The sequence below is a fragment of the Melospiza georgiana genome, chromosome 3, assembly GCF_028018845.1.
Source record: "Melospiza georgiana isolate bMelGeo1 chromosome 3, bMelGeo1.pri, whole genome shotgun sequence".
In the NCBI taxonomy this organism is placed as follows: domain Eukaryota; kingdom Metazoa; phylum Chordata; class Aves; order Passeriformes; family Passerellidae; genus Melospiza; species Melospiza georgiana.
Genome location: NC_080432.1, coordinates 81,412,190 through 81,432,351, shown reverse-complemented (window position 1 = coordinate 81,432,351; position 20,162 = coordinate 81,412,190). Strand labels below are relative to the sequence as shown.

General features: G+C 42.4%; 1 protein-coding gene across 1 annotated transcript in view; it reads right to left on the bottom strand.

Moving 5' to 3' along the window:
* METTL24 (methyltransferase like 24) overlaps positions 1–20,162 on the bottom strand; it is a 44,575-nt gene that overhangs the window by 10,780 nt on the left and 13,633 nt on the right. The window contains exons 2-4 of the mRNA XM_058020836.1: positions 13,631–13,729; positions 9,702–9,841; positions 4,424–4,652 (exon numbers count right to left, since the gene is read on the bottom strand). Coding sequence (XP_057876819.1) covers positions 4,424–4,652; positions 9,702–9,841; positions 13,631–13,729 — 468 coding nt within the window. The remainder of the gene's footprint in view (positions 1–4,423; positions 4,653–9,701; positions 9,842–13,630; positions 13,730–20,162) is intronic.

Sequence of the window (20,162 nt, the reverse complement as noted above, 5' to 3'; positions counted from 1 at the left end):
ACTGCAGACATTTCCAGGGAAGGACAGTCAGGACATTTCCAGGAAGAAGGCATTCACAGCCTGAACCTTAGCAAAGACACCATTGGGACTTCTGAATAGTACTGATTGCTGATGCTCCAGCTGCAAGAGGGGCAGCTCAACACAAATAAGATGTTAAAGGAAATAGAGGATCTCTCATGTTGGAGAAATCTTAGAAAGGCCAGAATGATAACCCTGCAAAAGCAAAGGCTCTTCTTCACTGCTATATATAGATGGTAAATAGCAGCTGCAGAAAAAGGGCCACTTAAGCTTAGAGACCATTGATTGCACAAGAAAAATTGGATGCAAGAATAATGAGGCCAAAATTCAGATGAAGTGTGGGTTTTATCCTTCTAGAATTGAGATTCTGGAAAAGCCCCAGATAAGCATAAAAAGCAAAGAAAAAATTAAAACCCTTTCATGAATTCAGAATTCCAAACACTTACTTTAGGATTTCTGATGCAACGAGTCGAAAGACCTGGTCTCATTTGTTATGATGCTAAGCCACACATAGCCAACCTGTAGCAGATCTACAGATCTAGAGCAGATCTGTACATCTAAGCTGTTACAAATTTTCTCTGGACTTTTATATCTATTTGTGTACTACCAACAGAGCTGATTTTAAGCAAAAATGGTTAATCCTTTCTTTAATACTTGTCCTTTCACATCAGCCTTCACAAAGCTGAAAGCAGCACAAAATAAATTCTATAGTATCTACTTGAGGAGAAGAGCAAGTGGTAAATTACTTGCCTAGGAGGAGATGATGTTATTAATCAAAATGACTTCAGGGTATAGTGTTTTGAAGTTGTGTTGAGTATTAAATAACAGGTGAAGAGTTTTTTCCTTTTGAAATCCTAAATTGAAGCCTATTCAATGAAATGAAGCAAGATTATCCAAGTTGTTACAGAAAAAAATCTTCATGAAGAGAGAGTGTAAATTAAAACCTTCACATCAAAATCAGGATGTAAAGATTGATTTACATTTCTATTCATAACAAACAACGACATAGTGTGGTCTCTTACAAAATTTGTCTGAGATAACTTGAATGTCAGGAGTTGAACACAGCTCTGCTGTCCCCTCAAAGTTACAGCTACGAGCATTTCCTGATTAAATTAGGGTTTTACCCAGCATTCTCAGATCCTCCTTTGCAGATGAATTTGTTTTACAAGAAATAATTTCATCCACTGGTAAGTCATACTGCCAAGGAATATAAACTCATGGCACTTACTGAGGGCATGACAAGAGACTTATCCTGCAGAGCTCCAGAGGGAGGAAAACTTCTACTGAAATAAACATTTGCGTGTATGACCACTGCCCATTTTCTGCTCCTCAGGGCCTTTCTGCAGAAGGTTTTTAATTGTGCTTCACAGCACAATCTTTGGAATACAGAATACACTTAATATCTTGGTTTGAATTTCTTGTTAAGAGTTAGCAGTGCATAGAAGCAGGACAAGAGTCAACAGACATGAAAGGAAATCAGGGATGTTCAGACTGGATATGAAGAGAAACATTTTCATGAAGAGAACAGTCCAGCAGGACAACAACTGACCCAGAGAAGCTGGAAAGTCTCTGCTCTGGAGAAAACTCAGTGTTTTTCAAGACCAGAGTGGATAAAGCCTTGAACAACCTGGTCTGACTTCACAGCTGGCCTTGCTTTGAGCAGAGGACTGAACCACAAGCCATTCAAGAGCCCTTCTCACTTGAATTCTCCAACAACTCTCTAGAAAGGAAACTCTCCATGCATCTATCACTAATCCATGGGAAACACCAGCATTGCAGCATCCTCACCCCTGTAGGTAGTTAGAGAAAGTGAATGCTTTCATAAAGTAGAACTCCACTGCCATAAGAATCACGGGCCCTCAGTGGCTTTCTCCTTTTTCACTGTTCATCAAGAGTGCACTACAGAGTGTGCATGTTCAGCAAAAAGCTTGAGGGCAGGGAGGATGGGAAGGGAGGATGAGCAAGATCAATTTTTACATCTTTATGCTTTCCTGTGGCTGATAAAATATTGCTCTTCTCAGAAGATACACCAGTAAATTTTCAGTTTAGATCTGTATATCAGGAAATAAGGCTCCTATGACATCCTTTGGATATTATTCCAGGGCTTAAGAGATTTCACACTCTAATAGTTCCCAAAAATACTCTGACTACATGTTCCCTTTATCAGCCACATCCTAATATATTACTAGATAAGTCCTCTGCCTCCAGGCTATTTACAATCCTCAGAGAACTGAGGAGTTTTGCCACATAGCCAGTTAGAAAGATCAAGTTCTTCTAATCTTTTCTCACATCCACTCTGACTCCAAAAAGTGTTTGTATTTCTTGCTAAAATATCAGGATGGGTTTCCCTGGTGGTGGATGAGGTCCCAGTATTGCCTGCAGAATAGCAGGTGTGCTCTCATCTGAGTCAGGATGCAAATGTGCCCATCCAAGTTCTTTGATTGTCTTGCACACAAAACCCCCAAAATGCCAGTTTTCTTTTCAAGACTACAACAGGAAGAACTTCAGGAGATCTTGTCTGTGCAGTCTTCATCAGCCTGATTTTCTAACATCAGTGGAAGTAGTTTCAGTCACTTGCAGGGTCTTGGATCAAGTCCCAAATCTCAAAGAATAAAGCATGGATAAAATGAGGCATTAACTTCAAATGCAGCTGCCTGGAATTCCTGCCTTGAAGTGGGAATGGAACAATGTTGAGGGTAGGCAGAAGGGTTTTTTAAATTAAAAATAGGATGAAGCACATGTTTGAATTTTCTAATTGAAAAACAGCGCTTTGGAAAATATTCTGTGAAACTGTTTTCAATTAACTTATTTATGCAGTCAAGGGAACATTCCACTCACATTCACCAGAAGAATGGTGTCTCTACACGATATACAACTTCTCAGGCTGCCCTCCTTCTAAGTTAAAGAAAACCTAAACAGAAAGTGGACAGTCAGCCCACTCAGGTATTTCACAAGTATAAAGCACCAGAAAGTCTCAGAGTGTGTAACACCTTTATCCCCACTGGGACAAAATCAGCTCCTAACTTCACTAAGCCATAGCTTTGCACACGGGAGCTCCTCAAATGCTACCAGAGCAAGAGGCTTTATACACTCTTCATAATGCACCTAAACACTTAACCAAAGCCCACGTTAAAGTGCACAGCTAGAGGAAAGCCTGGTTGCATGTGTTATGTGTGCATTATGTTCCTTGGCTGCCATCCAGCCCACAGTTTTCAGAAAGTTACACACTCAGAATTCACCCCTACATCCTTCTCCTTCACAGAAGGTGTTACAAGCACTCTATTCTATCATGATAATCTGACACTGGCCTCAGCAGGTCTGGTATGTCACTTGTACACTTTTTCTGGATCAGGCCATTAGTTTTTTGCTGTGTGACTAATTCTTCTAAAATCAAAACAATGCAAGGCACTCATCAAAGAAAAGCCATCTCTGCCTCCCCAGATGTTTCACTCATGCACAGCCCAGCACAGTTACAGTATGACTAGGAAGAAGAAGAAAAAGGCTCCTTTTCTCTGCTCTTATCTTCAAAATGTTCCAATCAGTAGAGCTGAACCAAAAGAAAACATTTCAAAAAGGTAAAAAGTGAACCGAAAAAGACATCTTGCATTTTTAAATAACAAGCCAAACAAACGTTGCCCTGCTTGCTTTGTAAGTCTTACAGAAGAGCACCTCCTTAGCCCAGGCTGCCTATTTCTTGAAAAACAATGACAAGCAGAACTAGCTGCAGGCAATGAACTATATTAGCATTCGAATTCATGTTTGTATTTCCTCTGACGGAAAAACTCTCTTAAAAGCAACCTAAGAACTTCCTGAGATGTATTATGGCAACATTTATTTGAGATTTGAAGATTCTTGATTCTTTATAGTTCCTTAAAAACAAACGGGGAAATGTTAAAAAAACACACCACCGATTGCTGCCAATTTCAAAACAGGATGTTTTTGTTTTTGAGGACTGTAATTAGGAACAGTGACCTTGAAAATGTCAACAAACCATCCATTACCTCTTCTCTTTTAATTACTGTTGCAAATATTGTATTCCCTTTATAAACTTGTCTTTGTGAGTAGTTTTACTCAGGCAAAGACCAGAACTTCCATAGGATGAAATGTGCTAGCATCCAATGTCACCAGATACTTCAAGGGAAAAAGAAGTGAGAAGGAGAAAGAAAGTGTTTGCTACACAGCTAGGGATTTAAAATCATTGTGGCTGTTATCAGCACACAGAGAAAGCAAGAGAGAAAAGGCACCCCTAAAAGAAATGTGTTACAAGTACTGCTGAAGAAAGATCCACTATCAGGAGAAGAGCTTGGAAAGTGCTTGGTCTCCTCAGGCAGCAAGAAGGGAGATCTGGAGCCTTCCCAACACCTAACCCTGCAGTCAGAAACCTGACAGACAGGCCCTTCCTTACCTTCTGATGTCCAAATTCATTCAGCACGGTGCCCAGCTTCTTAGTGTTGCTGTGCAGTTTGTGAGCTGCGATGGCTGGGTTGGGATCCCTCCAGTCGATGGAGAGCCGATGGTGCCAGAGGTGCCGGCCCTGCTGGATGTGAGCGGACTTGATGCTGGGGTCAAAGCGATGCACCTCACACCCACTGTTGGCCATGCTCAGCTCAAACTGGTTGTCATCGTTGCCTAAACTATGTTAAAAAAAAAATATTAAAAAAAAGTGACTATTAATGCAGCCAAAAGAACTATTAGTGAGTAGGATGTTCTGAGGATGAATTAACTTGAAGAAAATTCATGCTCAATGCAATATTAGAACTTTCTAGGCAAGAACTAAACCACTTTTAGCCAGGCTGATAACTTTCCCAAAGAGCTTTTCCTTAATTCAGAAGTTGGAAAAATTTGCACAGAAGTAAATTAAACATTGGAATCTTTGTGCTGTCATTATTCATATTAATATTTTATGCTTATATATATTTCTCTATTTTCAATTTGCTTTTTTCTTGAAAAGTTTACAATACTTTCCTTAGTCTCTGCTGTACAAACTTCCAATAACCAAGCCATAAGCAGAAGAGAAAATACATTTACTTTGTAAAAATCTGGCATATTTCACACCACATCTGTCACCTGTTACAAATGTGACCCACAGTGACCACCAGTACGGACAAGACACAAGAATCAAATGCCTCTCTTTCTCTGTGGACAGGAAGACACCGATTTAAAATTGCATATTTAAAAATAAGCACTTTACAACAGTAGCAGAGTTGTGACATAAACCTGAGAGAAAGATTGCTGCTAATTTGGTGAAGACCCCAAAGAAGAAGAAAAATTAATAGCCCCCTTGAACAGCAGTATTGTCTCAGTCCCTGCCTCTCTGAGAAGACGTGTTTTAAAAGGCTGTGCCATATTCCCACCTCCTACAGCCCAGTGGCTCACACAGGGTGCACTAAAATGAAAAAAATCTGGTATTTACCATTGCTGTCACACATCTGAACCACAGGCCTTTCCTACTCTGTAAAACAGGATGTTCTCTTCATTCCTACTCCCCCAAGCTTATTCCAAATGTGATTCAAATCATGCACTAAACATTGAACTTAAATAAAATTAAGCTGTTTCATATACACACGTGTAGCACTGAGAAGAGAATTAGGATTTTTTCAAATCAGTTGTACTGCAAATTGTACAACTGAGATCATTCACTCTGTACTAACAGCAGAGCATTTATCTGTTGTGCACAGACCGTGACAGGGCAGCACTCTTAGATGCACTAGCAGAGCACCTGCTACACTACACCACAGTTATCCTAAGCAAAGATGTGGGCCTGAAATAATTTTGGCTATTTGCATCAATATGTGAAACGTGGCACATTCCAAATCACGCAACACACTATGGTACAACATTAGTCCAGCGCTAAATGATCTACACAGATGACATACAGGTAAGATAAAATGAATTCAACTCATGAAACAATGTGTGAAAGAGCATTTGCTTTGGACAGCATGACACTTGCTGTAACACTGGCCAAGCACACTTTAACAATACCCTAGGACTCTGTCTTCTCAACCACCTTCCCTTTGGGAAAACAGGAAGAGACAGGGTGTGCAAAAATAGCCCAGCATGCTTTTAAGAACAACCCTAATTCACAGGATTCCAACCCATACAGCTGTGTGGGAGGAAAAGAGAGGAGTTTTCTTTTAATACATTCAACACGCATTAGGAAAAAAGTTCAGAAGTTAACCAAGTGAATCGACATGTTTGTTTGCATGTGGCTTTCTACAGAAGGGACAGCGAGGGACAACGAGCAGTGTAATCCCTCAGGAATGAGGCACTGGCTAAAAATGGACAGCATGGGAATTGTTGGGGACAGTCACAGCACTAGTGATGAGCCCACCAGCGACTGATGGCCACGTGTGTCCGTGACACACTTCCAGCCGTACCAGCTGGCACAAGCCAGAGGGCCAGATGCTTTTGGTGCAGACAAACCTCAGGCTGCCTCCCAACAGATTGCTGCTGATGTGGACTGCAAAGGGAGCTTCACTGTGGTGGAAAAAACAGGGGAAAAAAAAATACAGATGAGGTAAAGACGGGCATGATGTGTCTTCTGACACTCCAGTTAACAGCTCAAATTTATGCCTGAAGAGAGATCCAGCCAGCAACAAATATATAGGAGAGAAAATCAGGTCTTCTCCAAAGGAACTGGTTCAGACAGGATCACGCAAAGAGATAAGGCAGCTTGAGAAAGACAAAAAAAAAGCAGCAGCAGCCCCGGGGCCGGCTGTCCGGGCTGCGCAGGGAAAGCTCCGCTCCCCGCCGGCAGGGCGGCCGCGCTCACCCGGACACAGCGGGCAGCGCTGTCCCTTGGCTGCTCCCGGGGCTCGCACAGGGCACGGGCACAGAGCCTTGCACTCACAATGGGCACCGGGCTGCAGAAGCATCGCACCCGCCCCTGCATCACCCGGGGCACAGCGAGCGCCCAGAGGCACAAAAGCTGCTTTGTCCGCTCTGCACTACACCTGTAGCTGATCCAGCCTGAAAACTGCAGGTACTCCAGCTCCCACAGCGACCGCAGGACACAGCTGTAAACACATGCAAGTTAAGGTCCAGCTCTCCCTTTCTCTGCTCCCCCTCCTCCCCTCCTCTTTCAAAGGAAGATAACCGAGCTCAGCAGCTCAAGAAAAAGCGATGGACCCCCTGCCTGAATCCTAAAGCTCCTACATACACTTTAGGATGCACCTGAAAGGGCATTTATGCCGTATTACAGGAAGACTCTTTAAACCTCTGCTGGTAAGTTTCTGAAATCCCATTCATTTATGTTATCCCAGCTTGAGTGCCTGCCTGTGGTGTTTGTAACTGATTTAGTTTAATCTAAGCAGATTTAGCACTAATAACTAGAGCTCACTAATGCATATTGCAATTATGTATCACACTGGGAAATCCTGTCCCCCAAGCAAAAACATTGCTACCTCCCAGTAGTGGAAGCAACTAATACTAATCTAAAAAGATCCCCAGATGTTCCAGACACTGCTCGCTCCCATTCACAAGGAACCTCTTCTATGGCATTCAAGGAGGCAAAGCTTAACCAGCATGTTTTATTCCAATTTTAATGATATATGGATTTAATTCAGGATTCCTGGTAACACTCCCACTGAACTTTCACATTTGCCCCCCATCCATTTTCTCCGCAGTGAATGCTCTTCATTAGAAGCAGCTGCTCCCCATTTGCTCCTTATGAAACATAAGAGATAACAAAAATGTTTAAAGTGGATTTTTGCCTTAGAACAAAATTACTTTTCTGTCTGTCATAAACTAAAGGAAGTGAGTCTGAGGGGAAAAATTATGTAGTAACAAGCTCCAAAGTTTGCAGAAGTAAACTGATGGATTTTTGACTGCTTCTCCATAACCTCAAGTATTTCTCTGTAATTTTTCAGGTGTTTCATGTGATGCCTCCTGGCTGGTTACTTACTGCATGTGTGTATCTGATGATTTATGGGAGAGCCAACATCAGTTTTGATCTTTGCTAAACCCTACACTTCCTAGCACAGATTAAATCAACTCTGCATTGTACCTACAGGACAATTTAACAAAAATACCATTCTCAGTACACATTTGATCTTTAACAACAAGGAAAACTGACATCAACACAGGAGCTCAGATCTAATATTAATGATCATGCAGCTTGAAGGGCAAGATCTAGGTTAATTCCACTGAACTTTGAGTACTTTGCCAAGATACCTAAAACCAGCAGCCACCTTACCCCAGACTTCCACTATAACCAAAAGAAAGCTGTACCTATTGGAATATGAATCCCACAACACACTGCAACATGTACCTACCTCCAGAACGCTATTTAGCTTTGCGGATTTTCCACCTGAATGTGCTTGCCTCTCCCTACTGACTGCTAGAAGGGCCCTGAGGCAATAACTCAGTACTACAGTCAGAAAGTGAAGTCTGGAACTGAGCATGCACAGCATCTCCCCTAAGTTTCATAGGAACATGAAAAGCTGAGAAGGAAAAAATCATGTAAACTTCTATCTTGCATTAATGCCAGGTAAGTATAATTTGAAATATATTGCAAAGAACACTCAGAAAATAAGAAGCAACAGTAGTCAAGAGAAATCTTCTCTCTGTATACGTGATTTGTCTCTAAGGGGCATGTTCTTATTCTGCCACAGAGCAGTGCTGCTGAACAAAACCTGAGAGCACCTCCCTCTCAGAGGATCTGGGTCTTTATAGCTCAAATAAACTCAATCAAAGTATGAACCCACCCAAACTAACCAAAACCACTCCCTTTGACTAGAGGGCACCCTGCCTCTCCTCCATGCTCACTGCAGGTGTTACCTGCCATGAGAAATGCCACCCCAGCACGGTTCCTTGCTATCCACCCTTTGCAAATCCACAGCAGCAAAATCACAGGAATGAACTCCACTGGTTCAAGGGAGATGAAGCCTTTCAATACACCTCTAACCTAAAGCAGCCTCTCAGGACAGCAAGGACAGTTTTATCAGGCTGCTCTACATGGTGATCTATGTGAAATGAGCCCCAGATCCCAGTGACTGTTCTCCTAATGCATCTGAGTGCTGATGGCCTGATGCACTCTGAGGACTGACCTCCCTCATCCTCTGGGACAACAGAATGTTTTACTAGCAGGGAAACAGGCATGTGTGGATTTGCTACCTGTAAAAGCAGTTCTCCTGAGAAGAGTGAAAACTTCACTCTCAAGTGCTGTAAATATCATAAACACTGCAAACATTTCAAAGTAAAGCCACAGCTGTCTTTGTCACTATCACTTTGGCAGGTGTCATCCCTGAGGTGTTGAGCAAACACTCTCTCACATGGAAACATACTGATTTGTCCCAGAGCTGGTTAATGAAGTTTTGCAAGCAATGCTGTTGAAATCCCTGGCAGTTTTGCAAGTCACCTCTGCTCAAGGCAGATGCTGTAGGCTTCTCAGCTTACCTCTTTGATTTCCATCTTCCTCTACATGAGCTACCACTCACAACTCACCAGCAAGCAATTTGTTTTCATACCAATATTAGAAAGGCAAAGGAAAATGAAGACCCACATGGAGAAAGGATTTTTCCCTTAAAATGAAGTTTACAGAAGCACATCAACACATGATAAACACACCTGAACAAAGTTTGTATTTTAGAAGACAACCTTGCTGCAGCCTGTGTTGTATTTATAGGGCTTTTTGAAGCTACTTGCCATGAAACAATTTCCTTTCTTTTAAAGAGAGCACTTACCCAAGTGAATAGAGACGGCATTTCTTGCTTCTGATTCGATGGATGAGGCTAAACCTCTCATCAAGACAGACTGACCAGGGCTTTTTTGTGGTTTCAGAGTATCCTTTCAAGCTGCTCAGGTTCATGTGCTCACACGAAATCTGTTGAAATCAAAGGATATTTCTTTTTAAGACAAGACTTTTAACTTGTTTTTAATTTGCCTTCTGGGGGAGTAGTGGAAAGAAGAAAAATGTTCATTGGTTTAATTTAAGTCTTATTGTCAATCTGATACACCGCTACAAAGATTTGATTATTTTTTTCCTTGTTTGTCTGTTCCACTTGGTGAAATTTAAGGCTTACATAATTCCCCAGAGAGCAATGCTGTTTGAAAAGCAAATAATTAAGCATTAGTACTATACCCAAATTAATTTTTTTCCATGAGGAAAAGATGTATCAGCATTCAAATGTTTAATTTTTTTTCTTTTCAAACCTTGGAGTGGATTCTGCATCCTGAATAATGTTAAAATCAAGACTGTAATTACAAAGTTGCAGCATCTCTGCAATGAGTACCTTACCCAGAGTGTCCTGGATCTCAGCTCCAGAAGGGATTTAATCTTTACCCCAACACATGCCCTCTCCAACAACAAAGGGATTTAAGCAAGTGCATAACTAAACAGAGGAATCATAGCATGTGTGTCCATGCTGAGCTGGCTTGGACATCTGGAGTCCAAAGCCAGGATAAAAGCCCTGCTAAAGAAGAGATAGAGACCCTGCAGGGAGGGACACCATAAGTCAAAGCCCTTGTACAGACCGAGAAAGCAAAGACTGAAAATGCACTGGTTCATCAGAGTGTCAAAAATCACTGAGGGGTGAAGTCAGCTTTGCCAGCAGCTGAGCAGCAGCCTGGAACAGCCAAACCCACGGTGACTGAGCCAGCAAAGCCATGGCCCTGTGAGCGACACCCCACAGAGGAGCCCCTGCCTGCAGCACCAGCTCTGCACATCCATCCAGAATTTCAGAATTTCCAGAATTTCACCCCCAGGCCACCACTTGCACTCCAGCCTCTTCCTCCAAACCCACTCTGGAAGAGGCAGGCACAGAGCTGGGGAGTGCTGCACCCTTTGCAGAGCCAGAGCACAGCAGGGGATGGAGAACTGGTACAATTCGTACGGCTCTCACTGTAGCACAGGCAAGGAGGCAAGGGGAAGCAGAAGGAAGCACCAAAGCTGTGGCTAATTCTGCCCAAAGCTGTGGCTAATTCTGCCCAGGAAAGGCTGCACTGCTCTGCACCAGCATCAGCATGCACAGCTTGTTCTTGAAGGGCTTCTCAACCCAGCCATCAGTCAGGGGTTGCAGGGCACAGGTTGCTACCATGCAGAGAAGAAAGCAAAGATGAGAAGAGCTGCAGGAACTCAGCTGGGCCCTCGTGATGAAAAGTTGTTCTTTGGGCCCAGTACCAGCCCTGGCTGCAGGAATGGGAGCTGGCACTGTTAAAAAGGCAGCAACTGAAATGGTGGAAAGGACAAAACCAGGTTAAATATCAGTCCTAAACAGAGTGTTCTCATCTTGCTCCTTTCCTTCTTCTACAGCAGACGGCAGAGGTTCAGTTCTCATTCCTAGCCAAACTAAAAAGCACTGCTCTGCTCCCACCTGGAACCACAGAAATGAAACAATTTTACACAGAGGTGAGAGCAAAATCTGGAACCCAGTCTTTAATGTGGCACTCTTCACCACATACTTTATAATAAGTAAATAAAATTCTCATTCTTTAAGAAGTGTATGCTCTGAAAGATCATTACCTGGAGCTTTACATTCTAAGAGCTGCACACTGCATCATCACCTCCCTGCTCCTCCTTGGCTCATAATTCCCATGGAAAATTCACAAAAGCAAATACAGCATCTCTTCATGCTGTTCCCAGGATTCACAAAATTTTAAGCAATGATTTGCTCTGCACCCCACTACCCATTTCCCTTCAGTCACATAACAATCAAGGAATAAATGGCACTGCAATAATAAGCACTAATTTAAGACACAGAAGAATAATGTACTCTCTGCAGAAAACTAAGATTCTGCAACGCTGCCACTTAATTGACTCATGGCATTATGAGCAATTACAACAGTTAGAGTTTGAGGCAATTTTAACAGCTCTTGCTACTGAATACCTCTTGCTATTAAAAATAAAAAAAACAAAACCAAACAAAAACAACACCAGCAAAATTTTTTTTTAAAAACCAAACAGAAATCAAACCCTGAACCTGCCTTTAGCACCATCATCAGTCTGTGGCATGATTTATTGATGCACTAAGCTCGCATCCTCTTCTGGGCTTCTGCTCACTGCTATTGTACAAATAACAGCACAAGTAAAAGGCTTCTCCTGATCATAAAATACCAGCACTGAAAATGCTTTTTCTGGCCACACCTTGACCCCGCTGACATGGCACCTTCCTGCTCTGGCAGTTTGAGCCATTCTACACTAATGGCACGGGGCTGAACTTTGGCACAGTAATTAGTAGACACTTGCTCAGCAAACAAGGAAAGAGACATCCCATGCCTATCTACATAAGCACAATGCCATTTTCAGAAGTGCTCATACCAGTCATGGTGTTATCCCATCAGTTACTCATCTTGTAACATCTGCCAGGTCAGGAACAGGGATTCCTCCCATTTTTTGTTTTCACTTATGCTTATTCCCCCAACCAGTGTCAGTTACTCTGGGAATGAAGCTTCTCGCTGAGTGTGTCAAAAGCAATAAATCCTCTGTTAATTGATGTCCTTTTAGGCTTTGACCCAACTAGCAGAGTTTAGCAGCATCTGCCACTGTTTATTAAGTTGCTGAGATGAAGGATGTTTTCAAACTTAATATGTCTACCACAGTGTAAACTTCTGAACAACAAAACAAGCAGTTCTACACACATCTCTTGCTGTCCCACATGCATGATCTTACCTTGCGCCCTCTCAGTGCTGGCATGAGTGGCAACAGAGATGTCATTTTATTGACAATTTAGCCAACTCTCCACAAGCTGGAGGATGCATGAACACCCTGCTATCTTCTTTTTTAGAGGTTTTTCAAATTATCTCAGCCTCAAAAGCACTGCATTAGCAAAGAATTTCATACGTGAATGACATTTCAGTGATGTTGGCACCTGGGGCTTTTTGCTGTTCTTCAGAGTAAGTAATGATGCTGTCAGCTCTCTATTCAAGGGTCAATTGCTGATAGACTGGGTACCAAGAGCATCTGCCCTGTTGGAATTGTGAGCATCTAGCACCTTTTCCATTTTTTTCTTACAGGAAATTCACACGCAGATGCTGTTGTGCATAAGTGATGGCTCTGTTAAAACATGATGGCCCATGAATTTCCATGTATGCTGAAGGCTTGAAGTATCCATCAGCACAATCTAGATTTGGAAATGCCATATTTTAAAAAGCACATACACCCACCAATTTCCATGGCTGTTGTTTTTGTCTTGAAAATATCAATATTCTATTGGCATCATTGAAACAACTGGTCCAACTTAGGGTCTGATGCCTTGTTCTCATTTTACTCAGGAGGGAACCTCAAGTGCCTCCTTTTGGAGTAAAATGAGCCTGCTTATCATACTGTTATTGAGAGGTGGAGAGGTTGAATATACTCCCTTGATACAGAGTGCTCTGTATTTTTCCATCTGAGAGGGAGAGAGGGAGAGAGAAACACCACATCTAGAATTTCAGTCATACCATACTCCTGTCAGGGCACAAACCCAGTTGGAAATAAATAACATGGAAATAATGCATTCTTTCAAACCTGTGTTTTGACCTTTATATTCATGTTGACCATCAGTGCTAAGTTAAGCAACTTTAGAAATAAATCAGTTTCAGAAAGGTTTGCTGTGAGGTGAATTCCTTAGATAGGAGGGGAAAATCTGCACCAGGCAAAGTGTTTTCTAAATGGAGACTGAAACAAAAAACCTACCTGAGAAGTGCTAATGTACTTTAGGAACCTTGAGGCCTCATAGTTGAGGGAAGGGGTTGGACTTGCCCATGGTTGTAGTTCAATGTGCCACCTTACAGTCTGTAAAACAAAGCAAAACAAAAAACACCTTAAAGGCAATGCAAGCATAAATTACATGGGTTAATAAGCTAAGGAGATTTAATTTCAAACTAAAATCGCTTCCTACGGGCTTGTCTACACATGAAAAACATTTCAGAACAAAGCAGGGTTTCAACTACATTGAAAAAGCATCTAACCATGATTCAAAATTATCAGCTTTGAAAGCGGATGCAGGTAACTCAGAAAGTGCTCCTCATCCAGGATACATGTATTAACCCAATTATTCTAGGACACCCACGTAAGCTGGGAGAAATGCATGAAGAAAACCAAGATCTAAATAACCAAATCCGACATCAAAACATCTCAAAATAGTGATATTATTTTAATTTCATATCTATCAGGTATGAATGTCAACCAAAAGAAGAACTTGGATTGCAAACACTAATCACCAAAGGAAACCCCTGCAAGCAACCTGTTTTCTTTTTTAAGATCTAGATTTTATTGAGAAAACAAGCTCCTTGAGGACTTTGAGAAAAGCCCTCTTCCTCTCCCACGCTTGCCTGACAGATATGCCAGAATTCTTTGTTCCCCTGGAAAAATGAAAGTGTGGCAGCCTGTGGCCCTACCACTCCACATTTACACAGCCCCAAGGAAGTAGCTTTGGTGGGTGCTTTCTGCACTCCCTCAGCTCTGAACCTTGGGGATCCTGCCAGCTTTTCCAGTAACACTTCCCACGTAGAGTGGGACAGAGAAGGCCTTTCAGACACGTGCTTGCAGAGCAACAGGGCTCTGTGCTCCCATCTGCACCCCCTTCTCCAAATTCTGCCCACTGCCATGCTGGGAAGTTTAGACTTGTCATCTCTTGCCCTCAAGTAGATAAAAATACAAGCACGGTGTTAAGTTGTACTAAATCAAGATTGATTCCTCATGGCCTTTCATCTCCAGGCACCATAACTCACTTCTACGCTCGGGCAGGTACTATCAAGCTTCCCTTTAATCATCCTCAATTAACTGAGCTTCCATAATGGACAGGATGGGGTTTCTCCCTCCAAGGCTCATGCTGGCATTCAATAAAATACAATCAGAAGCCCCTCTCGGGATTCCCACAGGACTGTATTTCAGATGGAGCCCTGGAAAAAGGGGCAGGAGAGAGCAATTAGCCAGGGAGGATGGAGGCAGACAGGTGAGCTCCCAGACAGGACTGGTCTGTGGCATCAGGACAAGAGCCAGCACAGTGACAGCAGGGATCCTCTGATGCCAGAGAGGAATGCAGGAAAGAGAAGGTATAATTAGAAAAGATTATTAAAGAGGACCACCAGACCAGATGGCGTTTGCCTTGAGCTGGTATCATGAATTGATATTTTTGCAGCCTAAGTAAACATAGTCTACAGTGAGTGTGAGCCAAGGGGTCCGCATGAGGTTTGTTATTCCTTTAGGGGTTATTTTTCAGATTTGTTATGGATTTTGGGTTGTTTGGAGGGGTTTGGTTTTTGCTTTTTTTTTACTTTAAAGAGATGCTGAAAAGGATATGGAGATTTTTTTTTTCTACTCCAAAAGCAGACAAAAGTAGCATTTCTCACCCTGAAACTTCCTGCCTGCAGCAAACTTGGACTCCTATACTCTGCACAGCATGAGCCTGGAAGCAAGCTAGCAAGCCAGCTCTGCAGCTGCATGTCCCCCTGACCTCTGCTTGCAGCAGGCAGCCTGCAAACAGCCAACAGCAGGAGGATAGGTGCACACCAGGGAGGGAAATTCGTGTAATCTTTCAGAATGAGTCACAGTTCACACGGCTGAATAACGTTTGCAATGACAGGAATGCTGCTGTTTCAACAGGCTTGAAAGCTGAAATGAAAATGAAGACTGACAACCATTTTCAGAGGGAAAAAAAAAAAAAAGAAAAAAATCAACCAACTAAACAAAAAAACAACCAAAAAAAAAAAAAAAACCAAAAAAAACCAACCCAAACCAAATGAAACCACCCAGATACCTACATATCTATGCCCAGTTATTCTGAAATCTATTTGTGTGAGAAGTAGCTGAAGTAGCTCATTAAGGACAGGAATTGCAGGGTGACCATTGTGGACTATTCAGCAAGAATTCCTTCTGCAGAGAGTTGACAGGGAAGAAAAAAAATATCTCTATAATGAACCACATGAATGAGATTCTTTTTCAGCAGAGTGCAATGTCCAAGGGCCACTGCAGCTTACACTCGGGTTCTTAAAATCTTCAAGATGATAAACTGCCTTCCCACTGACTGCAAACTATTGATAAACACATGGAAATGAAATAAAAACCCCAGTGACTTACTAATGCAGTTTTACTAAAAAATAGTGTTGAGGGGAAGGGGGAAAGGAAAAAGAACAGAAAGACTTGAAGCTTTTGTATAGTTCTTTAAATTTCAGAGCAGTACATAAATGCTACTTTTGTGACAGGGATCAGACCCGAGGCTCCTGTCTGACAGCAATGCTTTTGAATGCTTTTCTCAAACTTCACACTTGGTGCCTGGCTCCTTGGGAAGCAGCAGCCTATTTCCATTCACTAACGAACACACAGGAGAGTCCTGCTCCCAACACCTCCTGACACCCCCACAGGGTGCCTCCAGAGCTGCCTCACAATAAGATTCACAGACAATGGATGGGGGTGAAAATCAAACACATCTCTGGGGCTGGGTGCACCCCCGCCCCGAGGGTAACTCACAAATGCCAGTGATGCATTTTGGGCATGCTCAGGAATACAAAATATCCTCCTGAAGGAGCTGTTCCATAGGTACATTCATAGCCTTTGTTTATAGCTTTCCAGGTAATTTTCAGCCTGGTTCATAGTGTTTCCACATAAGCCTCCTCAAATAAACTCTACAGATGCTTTGTGAAAATCAGGTATATCCCTGATAAAAAATGATCCTTATTTGAGGAGTTTTCCCCTCTCTTGACTGTGCAATTTTGTTTACTCAGAGCGAACCAGACTAGGGCATCATGATTTGGGTTTTCCCACCCATAGCATGGAAATCTCTAGAATGACTGAGGACAGGTCCCTGTGGCTGCTGAACAAACAGGCTGAGATGCAGCTCCTTTCACAGAGGGCTTTACAGCAAGAGGAGCAGAGGAACTATTACAGCCCAGATTGTACAGCTCTGGATATGAAATTCAGTCAGGCTACCCAGGAGGAGCCAGAAAATGGGTGCAGACAATCTGCATTTTTGCCCATCACCATGGCTGTGTTCTCTTCCTAGGATAAGGATTCATCCAACCAGACACCATGACTGTGTTTCCCAAACATCAACACACCCATATTCCACAACATAAAGACAAGACAGTAAAGACATGACAGTAAGCTTTCCTGTACCTAGAAACTTACAATGGCCCTTAAAAAACTATCATACTGAGTATCTCTCTGTACATAGCTTCACTTATGGACACATCAATTGAAATTAGCACTGTAAGAAAAATCAAGCTTCAGCAAGACTTTATCACAAGCACTGGTCAGACACTGACTTCAGCTACCCCTGAGGGTAATGGATATCCAGAAACTGTTATTCAGAACAGTTTCTACATTTTCACCACGTGAGACAACCAAAGAGAAAAGAAAATCTAAAAGCAATGTCACAGCTTTGTTAGGAAAACTAGGATGCATTTGAAGGTCTGATTTTTCTTCCAGGTACTTCACACTTAATGACAAGGGCTGATGTTTCCTTCAGACCAATCTCACAATAATCTGCAGAGACTTCCCTCTGGAGACCACTTTTCCCCTATTTTTTTTCCCCTTGTAGCCATCTGTTATAGTAATTTGATAATCCCTTAATAACCTGTAGTATATATGTGATATACTTTTAAACTGTCATTTAAATCTCTGCTAAAAATCTGAACTCATAATATAAAATTTAAGTCAAAATGTGCAAAGGGCTCACAAACCAGCAGGTCTAAGATTGTAGGTCTGCCAAATGTTTGGCTTTTACAGCCTAAATTTATGCACAAATAATTAAATTCTTTCCAGACCAATCCTAGTTTTAGTGCGCTAATTCAAAAAGCCCAACCCCTTCCTTCCCTTCTGCTTACATTTGAAAGGGAATTAGTAAGTTTCTCATATTTCCATATTTTTTAACTCAGCTGCTGTTTCTCCCCCTTTTTAATCTCCTTCCTTTTCAGCAGCCAATTAAAATACAGAAACATATTAGCCATTTTTGTAAACAAAAATTCGGGTATCCCATTGCCCTGCCAGGCAATCTGTTGCTTACAAAGAAGAAACAAAAGACTTGTCAATATATACACAGATGCCTTAAGTAAATCCTCCAATTAAATCATGCAACAATTTAATTTTTTACATCTGAGGCAGGACCAAATGTGAGTGGAAATAATTTGTGGCAATAAATTCCATCAAGAACTGTAAATATTTGCCAGCCATAGAAACAAATGACATGCACATCTTCATCTCCAATTACTCTGCCTGTGTACTTCAGCAGAACAGAACCTGCTCATGGGTGAAATCTTGCAGGGATTTTATCAGTTTGAAAGGCAAAGCATGGGATTCAGATTCAGGCTGAAAAACTTCAGACATCTACATGGCAAATTTATTAGACTGCTTCCTTGAAGGCTGTTGTCCTCTTATGGTAAATCTTCCATACCTTCTGGGTGATTTCTCACGGGAAGATCCTCACAGCACTGACTCCTTATCAACATAGCCAACAAACTCCATCTTGCTTCACAGCACAGGCAACAAACTCCAAGTCTCTTCTCTGCCAGCTGACCCACTCTTTTGTAGCACTCTTCTTCTTACTGGACACAGCTGTGGCCCATTTAGGGCAGGCCTGTTCCTAATCTTTGGTGATTAGTACAGCTGCAACTCCTCAGGTGTGAGACTATATTTCTGCACTATATTTTCTTATCTTCTATCCCTCCACAGAAGGCTTGGCCTTGTGAGAACAGATTGCCCCCAGATACAATTTACAGAGCTCGGACATAATTTTATTTGTGGTCCCTCTCAAGCACCTGTGGCCTTTAGCTTATTAGTTTATTGTGGTGATAGTGTTTGAGATTTTTCCCTCAGTTCCAAAGTACCCTGAATAGTGAAAGCTGTGTGCTGCAGCCCACATGAGCCCTGGCTTTGCAGGACACGCCAGCGCCCCACGAGGGACACGCGATCAGCACAAAGCCTGCTAAGGGCAGTGGGTGGGCTCTGAGGGTGGAGGCAGCCAAACCTGGCCCACTGCTCCTCTTGCTGATAGCACAGAGCAGCTCCAGCAGCAGAGAATCCCTTGTGAGCACCCACGTTTAGTTTCAGAGGCAATTAGCTGGGTGACTCCCAGGGAGGCCCAGGGGGATAGAAACACTTGTGCATGCAGACAGCCATCAGCTCAGCTCCCACAGTGGGCTGGGGAGTCAAGTTATTTGACAGGATAGATGAGGCAGACAGGATCTTAAAGGAATGATTCATCTCACTAGAGAATAGACATATAAAATATGTAAGTTGAGTCAAGCCCTGGAAAAGTCCATGTCTCTCCATGACCTGCAAAGGAAGCCTGAAGGATGTGCTCAGGAACACTTAGACCTCAGACCCTCAACAACACAGAAGAGAAACCCCAGACCAGACATTCACACAGCCCATGCTGCAGAAAAATGTGCATTTTAGAGGGCTGAGGCTGTTCTTTAGCTATGAGCCTAAAGCAACATTTAGCTACACTTTATTCTTCAGCAAGGCTGAGTAATTCCTGTTTTATGTTTGGAGCAGCAGTATGTGGCACAAGTAAAACAAACTCCACCTGAAAGCGGAGGTATCAGTAGGAAAGAACAAGTATGCCTTCAGCCTTGGCACAGACCTCCTTGAGAAGGTCAATTCATACAGTCCCCTTTAGCTAAATGGAACCAGCACCACCAGGGCTCAAAGGCACACACTCGTAAAAACCGGCTCCTCACATGGTTACTGTGGAGCAGCAGGGACACACACAGGCTCAGCCAGCTGTAATTTAAAACACAGGCTTGCAAAGTGACTGACTCATATTTAAAGCTCTGAGTGAATTAATTTCCAACACAACTGGCTTTATAGATATTCCATCCTTACATGTCTGAACTGTTTCTTTCCTTTCTTTTCTCTTTCATATTACTATTATTTTCTTTTTTTCTTTGCAGTTTGTCTTTCTTAAACATATGAGGTTTTCTCTTAAGAACCCATAGTGCAAAACTTGCTAATACACACCTCCTCTGCATGTGTGTGCCTGCACTGAGAGAAGAACAGTGGGTTCCCTCTGAGGCATCAGGCATTGAGGGAATCACAGGGAAAAGCAGCTGACACCTAGTCCTGCAGCCACCCAAACTGAGAGTTTTCCCTCCAACAGTAACACTTCCACACATTGCACAAAGTCCATGATGAAATGAAGGAAAAAAAATTAATGCAAGAAATATTTCTATTTCTCCATGTTTCTACTTTTCTAGTTTATCTAAGGCAGAGACATCTCTGACACCAC